Below are 14391 nucleotides of genomic sequence, written 5' to 3' on the forward strand. Positions count from 1 at the left end.
CAGTATTTGCTGCAGTAGAGCAATGTGCCAGTGCATGTATCTCTATGGGACGTGTGCTGGGCTGCAATAAAAGCTATGCTTTGACTTTTATTGCCACCCCCTGGTAAACCTTTACCATGAAAAATATTCAGTATTACTTCCAAGCTCAGCAAAAATAAAGCCGCCTCACCAGGGTAGAATGTAGGCCGTTTTATTGCAGATCAGCAATAATAAAAAATACAGTTAGCTTCCCAGACAACAGTGAAAAGAGCGAGAAGAGAAATTGCACTTTTTTGAGAAACAAAGATATTTTTCTTACATTACACTATGCACAAATTATTCTGCACTAGCACAAGATTAATGTATCTCTACTTACTAGTACATAAAGACAGACCACAGTCTAAATAATTCACATGCTGAAAGTAACATATGATCAAAAGGAATTACAGAACATCTTAATCAAAAACTATACAAAAAACTACAAGTTATTGCTCTTGTGTGTAATTAATAACTGTAAAGACATAAAAAACATTGTATATTAATATAAATTGGGCTCATTAGTTTGGCTCTGATCAAAACATTCAGTCGTTGTTCAGTCATAAAGCAGCTAGACTACATGCTCATCAAGCTTAAAGAGACCGTTTACTCCAAAATCAACAACACAATTTTACCTGTAGTGCTGTTTCACTTTAGACTGTTTTGGAGTGAGCTGGCGAGTGTTGGAGATATCAGCCGTAGAGATGTCTGCCTTCTCTCCAATATAATGGAATTAGATGACACTCAGCTTGTGGTGCTCAACGTGACAAAAAACAACAGCAATGTCTCTTTACAGAAGTCATGATCCAGTTACTCAAGATAATCAACAGACCTTGTTGTGAGCAGTTGCTTGAAGGAACTTATAACTATATCACAGCGCAGAAGGAAGTGTGCATCTACTCATGGATGAGAGGCTCGTGTTTGTGACAGCGCCAGATGTAAACATTAATGGCGTCCTCCTAAAATGAGATGTAATGTTAGCTAACTCAGTGGTGCTAGTTGAGCTAGCAGTAGATGCACGCTTCCTTCTGAGCAGTGATACAGTTGGTGGGTGTGGTTTGGTAGAAAGAAAATAGTTCATGAAAGTCTTCACTGTTTTACTACGAAGAGGGAAGCATGCATCTACTGCTAGCTCACCAAGCACCATTGAGCTAGCTAAAGTTACAGCTCAGCCAAGGAAGGTGCCAATATGTTTACATCTTGCGCTGTCATGGGTACGAGCCTCTCATCCAGGAGTAGATGCACGCTTCCTTCCGCACGGTGATACAGTTGGTGGGTGTAGTTTGGTAGAAAGAATTAGTTCCTACATGAAATTGCTCACTGTTTTACTACGATGAGGGAAGCACGCATCTACTGCTAGCTCACCTAGCACCACTGAGCTAGCTGAAGTTACAGCTCAGCCATGGAGGGTGGCAATATGTTTACATCACGAGCACGAGCATCTCATCCATGAGTAGATGCACGCTCCCTTCTGCAAGGTGATATGGTTGGCCACTGTAGTTCCGTAGAAATAAAGTTCCGGTAAGAAACTGCTCACAACAAGGTCTGTGGATTATATTGAGTAACCGGGTCATGATTTCTGGAAAGAGACACTGATGTTGAGTTTTTCAAACGTATTTATTTTTTTTTTTTTTGGCCGAGTGCCATCTAGTCACTATATTTGAGAGAAGGCAGACATTATCTCAAACATTCAACAGCTCACACAAAAACAATCTAGATTGATAATCTCACTACAGGTAAGAGTAAACATGTATTTTTGATTTTGGGGTGAACTGTCCCTTTAATATCTGCAGGTGCAACATGTCCTGCTTTCACCACAGCTACACAGTTAATCTGAAATACTGTATGTTAATGTTAGCTTTCACCATAACTGTCACTAACATCGGTGTGTAATTTAATATCCTTTAGTCTCTCGCACACTAAGCACAACTGAAAATGGCCAAGATGTTACAGGAAGTGCAACAGGATACTGTGATGATTTCAGCCATTATCACACAGTCCAAGGTGTTTCAGCGTCAATAAAAACAGATGCTGTGAAGTCTGATCCGAGAACCTTCCCTTGTTTGTCCATGTATATACAGTACAACATCAAAGTGATTAATGTGTTGGTAATACACACCAGGCATGGAAAACATTTTGAACTTGCTGCTAATATTGAGCAGCATCCCCTTTTGTACAATCCATTCTTGGTTCTTTCAATGCTTAAACTAAATCCTCCTGTAATCCGCCTCCCCCCAAATCTACATCCCCCCCTCTTGATTAAACAGAATTTTAGAGGGTGAGATAAAAAAAAAAGGGATTGTAGCTTTCACCGTAATGCTTCATCTTGCCAGGCAATTTCAGAGAAAGTAGCTGAAGCTAATGTTTTGTACACTGTGTGTAATTACGAAGACCATTCTTCAACACGTGACTGTTAATTGGTTGAAATATTTAGTGGCTGGCAATATTGGATATGTTCAAAACACAAACACAAGGGCATTCATTATGTCAGCCACTCAAAAGACTCATTCATTCATTTATGCACATAGCATTTACAGGCTGCAGTGTTAAATTATGTTGGACATAGTGTGTAGCCTCTGAAAACCAAGGTCACTCCATTATTAGGACCTCTGGGAAATGGATAAGTCACATTAGTGCTTGCGATTGCTCCTAAAATCCTGCTCCCTTAAAATCAGCTATAGTGGTCATAAAGTTGTCACAGTAAGTGGAATAAGTCAATAGTTCCAAAAGGAATGACTCGTTCACAGTCGGCCAATGGATCAATTCCAATTTGAGTGCTTTTGCAAAGGCTCTTTCTTCGGCCCATGTTCCAGTGGCAGAGCTGAGAAATAAGCCTTTCCATTTTAGTGGGATTGATGACGGCGGCGCTCGAGCCAACATACAGCTTTCAATTTCATCTACGGGTTAGCTGCACATGAAAGAGTTTATAAATGGACAGTGGAGCTGCAGATGCATCAATACAGTATTGATATTGTGATATGAGGTGTCAGCTGGGATTTGGGTCGTCATGATGGACACTGTGAGGATCTTTGTTTAAGTGAGCAGGTCACCCACCCGTCCTTTAGGTTAAAGAAATAGGTCAACAGTTTGGGAAATATGACGAGAGGATCGATACCACTCTCTTATCTATCAGCTCATTAAGTTGGAGTTGGAGATAGCTAGCTTAGCTTAGCATAAGGACACAGAGGGAGGTGGCTGGGCCGACTAGCAGCTAACGATGTTAATGGGAAAACCAGTGGGTCCACATTTACAGTCATGCTCTAAATATCATTATTGCTACTGAGCTGCAGTCAAGTATACTGTGATATCTGATTTTATAAATGTCACTGAGCTCAGCTGAAACGTTCTGTTATTTGTATTAGTGGCACACTAAGTTTAGTTTGTTAAATTCAGCTAATGTTGCAGGTGGAGGTCACAATGCTTTAAGGTTCATCCTCTCTCTGAAAGACTTCCTCAGTTTGCTCCTCGGTGCGGGAACAGGACCAGGACCAGGACCGTGACTCGCTCTGAGGAAGCCGTGTTCACCTGCGGCTTCAGCGTGCTGGGAGTGGTGGTTGTGGTGCTCCAGCTGCTGGAGAGGAGGCTGAGGCTGGCTGTGTGGTTGTATGTCGAGGACACCCAGTGGAGCGTTTTTCCGGCTGATGGCTCCAGCTCCTCCTGCGTTGCTCCGCTGGAGCTGCTGGATGATGGCAGAGAATTTGGCGTCCAGAGAGGGCCTGCCAGTTTTGGACCTTGCAGCTGGGCGTGAAGTGCAAGTGCCGGAGTTCTCCTTCTCCTGGTATGAAGGAAGAGGAGGAGGAAGAGAGGCAGGGAGTGGAGGTCTGGCAGGGCGGCTGGGAGGAGCGTAAGGCTCTCTGTCGGAGGGAGGGGGCGGGGCACGACGCTTCTTGCTGCCGATGGACGTAGAGCTGGTGTTGGGGTTGGGGCTTGAGTAAGGGGTGGAGGTTTTGCTCTGGGACAGAACACCCTTCTGCACTACTACCATTGAATGGGACCCGTCAAACAGAGTGGACCAATTAGGCACTTCCTTCTCCTCCTCATGACCTATAAGATAGCGGCCGTCTGTCTCCTCTATCTTGTTGTGGATCATGTCTGTGATGCTCTCAAACTTGCCGGGTGAATTTATACCTGCACATCAAACACAATGAACATTGAAATAAAAGTCAAACAGATTAGGTGAATGTTATATCGGTGTTGTTTTTGTGCCACATTTGATTAAAACACAGAGGAAATATAACAACATGTCACAAGGAACACATAAGCCCACATTCCAATATTCTAATTTGCATGTAAACGGGTTTTATTTACATGCATCACCACTGAAATTAAAACTATTATGCGTGGTTAATAGAATGCATTTATTCCACAGAGGTGCCTCGTTTGTTTTGAGCACTTGCATCATATCGTCTATAAATAGATTCGTACAAATCCTGTAAAACAGTCAGCGAATTACCACCCGCGACTAACTCACTTCACCCACTCGCTCCAATTACTCTACTCACTGAGGTCATTGTAAACAGAGTCAGCCTGCTTGGTGAGGAAGAGTGATGGTTTCCGTGGTGACACGACCTCAATCTTCATTAGCTGGTTGCAGCAGTGCAGCCACTGGCCTGGTTGTAAACAAGGAGAGGCATGAGAGAGAGACAAAGACAAAGATTATACTATCTGTTCTCGCTAAGAGGAGTTTCACAAAATATATGTGCAGCTACTTGTCTCGCCCAAACACACTGACGCACACACCCTCCACCTTCTCTTTATACTCTCAAACACACACGACCTTTTTAAGAGACATACCTGCCCTGTACACACATGTATGCACAGACACACCTTGCTGCTGTATAGGCGGAAACACACTCACTCTGATCATAGAGGTGCTGATGGAGGGCGTCCAGCCAGTCCTCCAGCTCCTCCCTGGTTTCCGTGGTGAAGACGACGGTCTCAGACCCGTCCGGTGAAGGGTTGATGATGGACAGACTCCTGGATTTCTGGCCTGCTGAGTCCTTCTCCACCACACGGATCCGGGTGTCCTGCAGAAACAACACAGATAGCTTATCACGAGCTGAAAATGAGTTCCACGGTATACAAATCAGAGTGCTATTCCAGATATTGCTCTAAAAAGGACATCGCTGATATTGCAGGAAAAGAAATTAATTCAGCAGCAAAATGCCAAAGATGCAGGATCTCAGTGAGTAATGTGGCATTTTGTATTTGTGGTTATTCTGCAACTGTTAGAGAAAACTCTGAACTGAGAGGTGAATCAATAATAATGAACATGATGTTTATATTCCATTCAAAACTCTAATAGCCAGACAGCGCAATTAAAAAGAGATAATAATGTAGTGATGATAGCAACACCGATAAGGGTGACAACAATAGCTACATTTCTGCCTGTACATTAATTTATCTTAGAAATAGATTTCTTCCAGCACTACAGCACTGTAGTAGAGTGCAAATCATTTTTAATCAATAAGCTTAATAGAACAACTGAGCATTAAAATGCAAATGAGAGCGTCTGGGATTCTGTCTTACCTTGTTGATGGGTACGTTGAGGGTGGGCTGCACTTTAGCATCAATTTCCTCCGGGGTGAAGTAACAGGACAAAAGTCCAGCGCTCAGCACACAGTACAGACTGCAGCAGCGATAGATCCCCTCCACACTTTGCTGAAATTCATCCAGAGAACAAAAAACAAAGGAAGTGACGTATTCATTCAGGAGCCAGCTATGGAGCTAATGCTAACAGCAGTCGACGCACCTTCTGGCTCAGGTAGCCGCTCATCATGCTCTGTGTCATGCAGGTAGGCTGGGCCACCAAGCGGCAGCAGAGGTTGCCATACAGGGGGAGCCAAGATGACCACTCAGCTGTGGGGATGAGGAGCAGAGATCTTTATTTGAATGAACTACTATATGCCTTTAATAAAGATACTGTCTCGAGGTCAACTAAGAGTATCCAGCCTACTGCCCATATCCAAAACTGATGAATGTTATAAATACTTGGGACTCTGGCTGAATACCAAACTCACTTTTAAGACTCACATGAAACACCTACGAAGCAAACTGAAGGTCAAAACTGGATTTTTGTACTGAATAAATCATGCTTCTCCTCTGCAACTCAAAAGACCATTGTGCAATCTACAATTACGTCTGTGTTGGGTGATACTGTAAATACGCATGCTTCTCCCTCCACCCTAAAGCCTCAGTGTATCACAGTGTGCTGTGCTTCATCACCGGTGATACATTTCTCACTCACCGTTGCATCTTACATGAAAAGTTGGGATGGTCCTCCCTAACAAACAGAAGGGAGCAGCATTGTATGTTGTTTATTTATAAGGCTCTAATGCATAAACTGCCTGGTTACCTCTGCTCTCTGGTAGCATTTAAATACAGTATGACAACGTCAGGTAACATTAGCCATACCTTTAGTTCACACTGGACTTGGAAAACCGATTTTAATACTATGCTGTGTATAAATGGGCTAAACTCAAAACAATGTTGGAGTTACGCTATCTTATTCCACTTGAACATTTTAAAAGGTTGTCACACTTGTATAGTGTAATGTGCATCTGTTTAAATCGTATATCATTTTTTTGTACCGAGGTCTCATTGAAAAACGATTGTGATCTCTTTTTAAATGAAGTACTCATTAAAACATCACTCCAGTCTTGTTTGAAAGGTTAAAATCACATGACTAAACTACTTTTCTCAGTTATACAGGTGCAGTGCTGGACATCAAACAAACATGAGGGATGATTCCTGTCACGTAGCATCCTGTCATGTAAGTATTTAACAATACCTTATCATAATATGCGCTGTTGATCTGAACGCTAATGTACCATAGTGCAACCTCACAACCTAAAATTAGAGCTGGATAACCAAAACATGCCTGAGCACTAACTTCCTTATCATTTAATCACTCACGCAAAGGAAGGCAGGTAATCCAAGGTGAACTTTAATCACAGGTTATTTTGTGTAATTTTTGCTTTCAATTTTAACGGTGTAAAAATATTGTATAATTACCACAGTGCTGATCAAAATCAGGGAGTAAAAAGCATACTTCCTTCACATCCCACATATTAAATTTCTGTGCCTTTGCTTCTTACCGTCTTGGAGGACAATGAGAGAGTGAGACTGAAAGCTGCCGTCTGCCTCGGGCAGGCTCAGTGTAGTGTAGGCCAGCAGGCTGTACTTGGCTCCGCTGTTACAGGTAGAAGCACAAACAAACACGCACACAGGGTTTAGTGTTCTTTCAAGTACACCACATTGCCTTGTTTTCATTCCCTCTCAGGCTTAATCATAAAAGATGCATGCTCATCTCTAACCCTGACAATAAATAACAATAAAGATGCATCATTATATAAAGACTCTAACCCTTTAACCCCAACACATGTGCGTCCCCTGCAGTATTTTGTTTCGTGTAAATTATCTCCTTGTTCAAATGCCTAATGAGCCCAATGTTTCTCCTCCCACTGAACAGGTGGTATGTATCACTTACAGATGTTCAGTTTGAGAGATTCACTTTATGCTCTGAATGCTGTTACACACGATTTTCCTCTTGGATACAAATAAAATACAGACGGGAACATTTAAAGCATGCTTTTTTTCCACCCAATATAATAGTTAAATTTACTGGCACAGAATAATCCACAGGCTAAACATATTAGTATTCATAACCCCAAATATTGGCTTAACCCTTATTTCAATACTCCATCAGTGTGATTTGTCAACAGAGCAGCTGTGTTCGCCTGCAGCTACACCTTTTGTTCCAGTAACAAGCCATAATCCAGTTTGTTGAAATATGCAAAAGTCTTACACAGAGAGCCAAGAGTCTGTAAAGGGTTTTATTGGATAGCACAGTACGTACACGGGTATGGGGTTGTACTGCAGGAAGGTGTCAGGGTCTGGACTGTCCAGCAGAGGGCACAGCTTCTTCCCAGCGGTCTTTCCAAAGGAGCTGCGGAGCTTCTTTGCCAACTTCTTTGGCGTGTTTACCAAGGTGAGCTCTTCCTCCACGGCACAGCTCCACAGCTCCACCTTCAGCTCAAAGTAAGGATCTGCGTCTTTACTGTGAGAGGACAGACACATTTCAATTAGAGCATGAACATTAATATTGTGACCAGTAATCATATTAGTAGATGTGTCAGTATTAGTGACAAAAAACCCCACATTATTCTAATATTCATATTACTAAATACAGAACAAACTTCCAGCAACATCTTCATCTTATAACTCCACATTTTTCCACCACCGTACAGCAGCGCCACCGCATATTAGACATGTAGAATAAATACTTACAAGATGGTGACTCCCTCAAAGCAAATGTCAGTGACTGATCTGTCCACCACCACCATCTCTGTGTCAAACACCTCGGAGCCAATCTGCATCAGACAGAACACCGCAACTCGACGGGAGCCTTATAAACACAAGTGTATGTTAGTACAGCAAGTATCCCCAAAATAACATGATGTAAAGCTAAATGGAAGAAACAAACTTACTCCCTCTGTTGTTAAAGTAGGCTGAATCCCTCCACATCAAAGGAAAGCGCAGCCCTAAATCAGAGGAAACACCCTTTAGAGTTAAGTTGGATCCAAAATACTCTATATCCACCAAAAAGCTACCTTAAAAAATACAAAAATATGACTTGGTGTCAGTGTTATTCTGCACTGTGACTCTGTAGGCCTGAATTATTTTGGACAAAGGGGAGCAGTCTTACCAGACACTGCAATTGTCCCATTACAGGATACACGCTCATCTGAAACTGGATCTGAAAGTCTGAAATCAAATTTTGAGTTTACCATTACAATTGACCACACTGAATAGTTTGATAATGTGTGCTGAAACTGAACGCCAAGGACTGCAGCTGTGCAGCTCTAACATGACAACGTCCACACCCAAGATCACAGAAAACATCCAGTTCCTTACTTCATGACCGCTCCCATTGCGTCCTGCTCCTCTTTCTTCTTCTGCAGCTGTGAGAGATAAGCCTTGATCCTGGCGTTACAGGTCTGCAGGTTCTTGGAGGCGTTGAGAACCTGCTCTCTCTTACTGCAGGCGAGCAGCAGCTTGTAGGCACCCTCGCGCATTCGCATCTCAAAGTCGAGCTTTTCCTGTATGTTCGTGTTCTTCTTGGACAAAACACGCAAAGACGAAAGTTGAATGAATCCATTAAAAACAGACCAGCAGCTTGTAAGTTATGTTTTGAATTGTGTTAGTAGTCCATGAAACAATATGCTATGATGAGACTTGCTCACTTTGCTGAAGTGGAATGAGAGTTAAGTTGCCCTTAAATGTTGATTTTTGCAGGAAAAAATCCCCTCCAATGTTAAATGTGTTACATCACTCACAGTAACGCACATAAACTCCATATACACAACCAAGAACACTTAGAAGACGAGCTGCAACCTCTTCCAGGCTCAGTGCACTTAACCTTGTGTGCCTCTGGATCTGAGATTTTTTGGCAAAGTAGAAAGAGTAATTTGCAGCACAAAGCACAAAGGCACTGTGTTCCTGGCACAAATTGAGCTAAAGCTTTCAGGGTCTGTTGTGAATGAAAGACAACTAAATATTACAAGACCTAAAGCGAAAGTGATCCTCTAGTGCCACTGCTGGCAACAACACCAGAAGGTACCATGACAATTAATTTGACAATGACACCCTAATGTTTTAACTAATGTTTAACATCATCACTCAAGAGCAACTTTTTGTGGTGGAGTATGAGGTGAAATAAGGTGTGCAGAGGGAGAAAGAGGATTGGTTAGGGCGAGCAGCTGGTTTCATGATGACCGCTATACTGTAGATAGGAGGACACAACCGTGAGAGCATGGTTTAATGTGGTGGTGGTGGTGGTGGTGATGAAGTATGGGAATAAATAGATGGCACACTAAAAAGAACGAGTGAACAGTGGCAGATGCTCTAGCTACAATATATGTAATGCTACCCTAAATGGAGTATGATGATGTCTGACAGCATCTTACACTAAATTCATTATTTTTTTCCAATTTAGTATGTTAACATGGTCTTGGTGGGTTAGAAATGGTCAAGTAAAGTTTACATGTGCATGTACAGTTGTTTTATGCATACAGACATCATCATTCTCCTTATTACAATCTAAATATGCACCTGTAGCTTCTTAGAAATCTGTCGTATGTACAACAAATTCATGTCCTCTACTATCTGCAGAGTGTCATTCAGGAGACTGGGGCATCGTTTCATGCTTTTGTTCTGAAATGACATTAGTTTGAGCGATGTTAGAGACACGGAGACAGCATTACGTCTGCACACATTCAACAATGCAGAGAGGACAAAGCTCTGGTTTCGGTCAACTGTTTAAAGATGGCATGTCCCATTGTGGATAACTGGTCCGTCAAGCTAGCTTTGTCCCGGGGGCACTGACAGGTAGTGTGTGAAACAGACGTTAGAAAATGTAAGTTATTGTTAACATGCTAATTAAACACAGCCTACTGAGTTGTTATTGAGTTATAGTTGTTGTGTGTATACGTTGGTGACACTTTGGACTCCCTCCGACGTCAACTGAAATGTCACTGTGATTCATTGTTAACGGCTAATAAACAAAATAACCCTGTAACGCTACCCATCGTACCTCTGTTTGTAGGAATAATGCGCTTTGTCGTATTTTCTTCCGTTTAATCTCCATCGCCACGGCAGAACCGGCCGATAACAACGACCTGGAGCTCCCGTTTCTCCTGGAAGTTTGAACATCCCGCTGGTCCTCCATGTTGTCTGTCCATTCGCTAGCGACAGCACGCGCAGCACATTCCTGCTCCAACTGCCAACGCCCCTCTAACGGACAGGGTGGTTCGATTTTGACACGGCGTCTGCCGCCATGACGATTTTTATCGAATAAATATTCAAGTAAGTCCTTTCAAAATATAGATAAATCATTAATAGAAACTAACAAACATTTTAAGACGGTTACAAATATAATACAAGTGAAAAATTAGCTTACACGTTACCATGATGCTCAAAATATTAAATCTTATCTAAACTTACTTTAACGTAATGACGCAACCAATGCCGGATTAAAAGCCACCGTGGTTAAGTAGCGTACAATAGCTAATATCAAAAAAATGTTTTAAAACTGCACGTCATGTAAACAGTTTGAAAATAAATACTAAACAAACGTCCCGCCTTCTCAACCGGTATTTTCCGGGATTCAAACCGAGTGCGCTTACGTCAACAGCAAGGCAGCGTCATTACGTCATCGTGCCAGACAAAAACAGGCGTACACCGTTTTTGATTTTGAATTTTTTTTATGGTTAAAAAAATCTTACGCTTTAGGCTATTATTTTTGGTAAATATAAACGTTTACAATTACTATTTCTTATTTTTAAATAAACTTAATTGGTTAAAATCGCTGTCATCATATGAAACGTGGCTTATTTTGGCATCTGTTACTAGATGTAAACAAAACATTTCAGTGACTCCCAAATGCACCATTAGGGGTATGTTTTGATTTAAAAAAATATTACAACAGTAAATAGTAATTGAGTTGTTTAAAATATCTAAACTGGATTATAATAGAAAAGTGATGCACGTTTGATCCCGTCTGATGAAGCAAAGTGAGACGACTGAAGGTGATGCTGTTGTGTTTTTTAATGCACATCCTCATTTAGCTCGTCTCTGTAGCTTTTTGGTTCCTGGGAATCCTAGTACACTTGAGCTGGATCAAATATTTCCAGCTGCGCAGCCCAGCTGATGTTACGGTCACAAAAGACCCCGAAACGTGACCAGGGAGTCCAGGAAACCCGCCCACCCGGTTCTGGCTGACATGGGCTTCTGGTCGCGTTGGAAGCATCCATTGTTGGAAGTGTAGACGCAGGCGCTGCTGAGGATGAACTGAGTCAAGTTAACCCAGACACAACAGCTAACACTGCGGAAATGATGATATCTGCTTTCAGAATTAAAGGGCGGAGTTTTGGAATTAAATTGAGATGTGTATCTAATCCTCTGATCCGGTCTGCGTAGAATGATGTCAGCTACTTTGCCATCTGTGGGGCATTTTGTTTACCATAAGCTGTATATGTCTCTAGGTTGCATTCAACCTGTGTATGTTATTGTAACAGGGATTTATTAAAGTCTAATCTACATGATCATGTCAGTTGAAAGCACACAAATACACACTGTTACATGAATACAATCAGCTTGACCTTTCTGTTTTCCTGACTCATACTTACCACAGATTTCCCTAGCCTATAATAATTACTGTGACTAACACAATTTGGATGACAACAATGCACTTACCAAAAGCTACATTTACAAAATATTTTCTCTTGAGCCACAAGGTCCAGGGGAACATTAACCAGTTTGTGAATTTTGTGTTTTTGGAAAAAGGGCCTATCATGTGTCTTAATATGCCTGATAGTCATCTGTAGCCTATTTAAACCATCTTAGAAAATCTGTACACAGTTGTAAAAGCTATGTAAACAGTTTGTTTGTGTGACAAGTGCTCATGGTGCATAAATGTGGTCCACATAACAAAGCACAACATGTTTCCTATCTAGCTACATGAATTAAGACACACGCCTTAATTATGATGAAATTTAGAACAGAAGTGTTGCTTTACATGTTAAAACATTCTTATTATTTTTTTATCTCAGTTATATTTATTTTATTAATTCATTTGATGTTTATTTGTGCGGGGACAAGTATGATGCATACATAAATGCCACACACCACATCATTTATAGCCTAAGCTAATTTGCGATGCCTGTCCCTAGCTGGGCCTTAACATATATAAATGACTCAGCAATAAGAACACAAGACAGTATAAAGTACAAACAACAATGAAAATACAGACAGAACAATACAAGACACAAATTGCAGTACATAATAAGCACCATAGAATAGGAGGCACTAAATTAGTCATGACTGCACAACTGATTCCTCTTAAAAAAACAATTTCAGTTTGAGTTTAAAGTGTTCAAAATCAGGATCCAATTTGAGTTCTGCAGGTAAAGAGTTCCACATGTTAATTCCACAGTCAGAAAAAGCTGTTGTCCAAATCAAGGTTTACACAGAGGAACCTTACATTTCCCATTGGCTGCTCCACGTGTTACTGAGCCACAAGGTCACTGAGCACCTGGGGAGCCTGATCATGTAGGCATTTATGGATAAGTTTGAAATTGGCAAAATTAATGAAATTATCAAAACTCCGAAGAACTTGATTGTATATTTTATGTGTATATAACAAATATGTATGTATGTAATATATATAAACTACTCTATATATATAGGCAGGTGTAAGAAACATTAAAAATGATAATAATAAATAAGTAATAATTTTGATATAAAATGAAAATCTCTTCCCAGTTTTTTTATGTGCTAATCTCTCCCCACAGATTTAGGGGAGTTGAACTACATTTTTCCTAAATCTGCAGTCACGTGATTTATTGTGCATATGGTTGCCTAGATACACAGTCTGTCACGCCAAGGCTTATGGGGACACATCACTCCCAAATCTCTGCAGCGTGCTCGCTCTGATTTTATTCTGAAGGCGGTAACCGGAAGTTCTCGTCTACGCTTCCGGCGCTTTGACGCTCCTCTCAGGATGTCGGTCCGCTCGCCGCTATTTCGCAGGGAGAAGCGTTATTGCTGAGCAACGGAGGGAGAGAAGGCCGAGCGACTGCAGGGCTGGGCTCCACACACACACACATACACACACCTTCAGCAGAGACACACACCAGAAAGGAAAAAGGGTAAGTGAGGAGCACACTTTTATTTAGCCGGCTAACAGTAGGTTTTAAGCTAGCTGCTCGGCCGTTACAAGTTTGCGGCGGAGGAAAAAACGCAAAGAGTCGGTTTTGTGCTTTTGTGCTGCCCGTCTGTTGATGTCAGTGTGGCTTTACAGTGTTGATACAAAATTCTCCGGAGATTTTGGAGCTTCTCACATTAAAACCAGGCAGCATTGATTCAAAATGACTGTGTGAAAGTGTAATAAACAAGCCAGGGGGGATACCCTGCTAACAAACTGGTGTGACTCCCTGTTGGCTAACTGGATGGCTACTGTTGTGTCGGCAGCAGCAGCAGCAGCATGACCAGCCTGCCCTGCTCCGCCTTTGTAAAGCCACACAGCCTCGACACTTTGCTGCCTCTGTGAAAACACCGGCCACGTTTGCCCTCTGTGCTGCCATCATTTGTTATTGAGCTGCTTTTCTATCAGTTGCATCCTTCTGTAACCGCACGGATGCTATCCAGACAGGATGCTCATCAATGAAGGTTACAGTGATCGCTTTGTTTATCTCATTGGAAACACAATCACCTCCGGGTCTCCTTTGAATCTATTTATATTATCTAAAGGTTAGGTTATATAAGGAGTTATTTTAATATGCAGTGTGGCTGCAAAGTGTTTCCCAAAGCCGGACC

General features: G+C 41.7%; 2 protein-coding genes across 9 annotated transcripts in view; one reads left to right on the top strand and one right to left on the bottom strand.

Annotated features, from left to right (window-relative positions):
* Positions 1–189: 189 nt before the first annotated feature.
* rtkn2 (rhotekin 2) lies at positions 190–11155 on the bottom strand. Of its 2 annotated transcripts, XM_049599949.1 has the most exons (13): positions 11020–11155; positions 10610–10888; positions 8932–9131; positions 8723–8781; positions 8505–8558; positions 8305–8422; positions 7874–8074; positions 7113–7207; positions 5768–5874; positions 5545–5676; positions 4874–5042; positions 4518–4625; positions 190–4143 (listed from the first exon to the last, which is right to left on the bottom strand). In XM_049599949.1, the coding sequence occupies exons 2-13, from the start codon at positions 10742–10744 to the stop codon at positions 3428–3430; spliced, it is 2094 nt and encodes a 697-aa protein (XP_049455906.1). In that variant the 5' UTR covers positions 10745–10888; positions 11020–11155; the 3' UTR covers positions 190–3427. The 2 variants fall into 2 exon arrangements, with proteins under 2 accessions (XP_049455906.1, XP_049455907.1); XM_049599950.1 differs by having other exon boundaries at positions 10610–11079.
* A 2427-nt stretch (positions 11156–13582) lies between these two features.
* The window catches only part of cep170aa (centrosomal protein 170Aa), a 47091-nt gene continuing 46282 nt past the window's right edge, over positions 13583–14391 (top strand). For all 7 annotated transcript variants that reach the window (XM_049600364.1, XM_049600363.1, XM_049600367.1 and 4 more), the window contains exon 1: positions 13583–13724. The gene's annotated coding sequence lies outside the window, so the exon portion shown is untranslated. The remainder of the gene's footprint in view (positions 13725–14391) is intronic.

The sequence above is a fragment of the Epinephelus fuscoguttatus genome, linkage group LG16 (genome assembly GCF_011397635.1).
Source record: "Epinephelus fuscoguttatus linkage group LG16, E.fuscoguttatus.final_Chr_v1".
Lineage (NCBI taxonomy): Eukaryota > Metazoa > Chordata > Actinopteri > Perciformes > Serranidae > Epinephelus > Epinephelus fuscoguttatus.

What these genes read in the sequence shown, in the direction of transcription:
- rtkn2 (XM_049599949.1), bottom strand. Translation starts at nt 10,744, where the DNA reads ATGGAGGACCAGCGGGATGTTCAAACTTCCAGGAGAAACGGGAGCTCC. An exon ending in TCAACGTACCCATCAACAAG is followed by an intron (nt 5,043 to 5,544) that starts GTAAGACAGAAT and finishes TTGTTTCTGCAG; the next exon opens with GACACCCGGATCCGTGTGGT. An exon ending in CTCTGTTTACAATGACCTCA is followed by an intron (nt 4,144 to 4,517) that starts GTGAGTAGAGTA and finishes TTTGATGTGCAG; the next exon opens with GTATAAATTCACCCGGCAAG.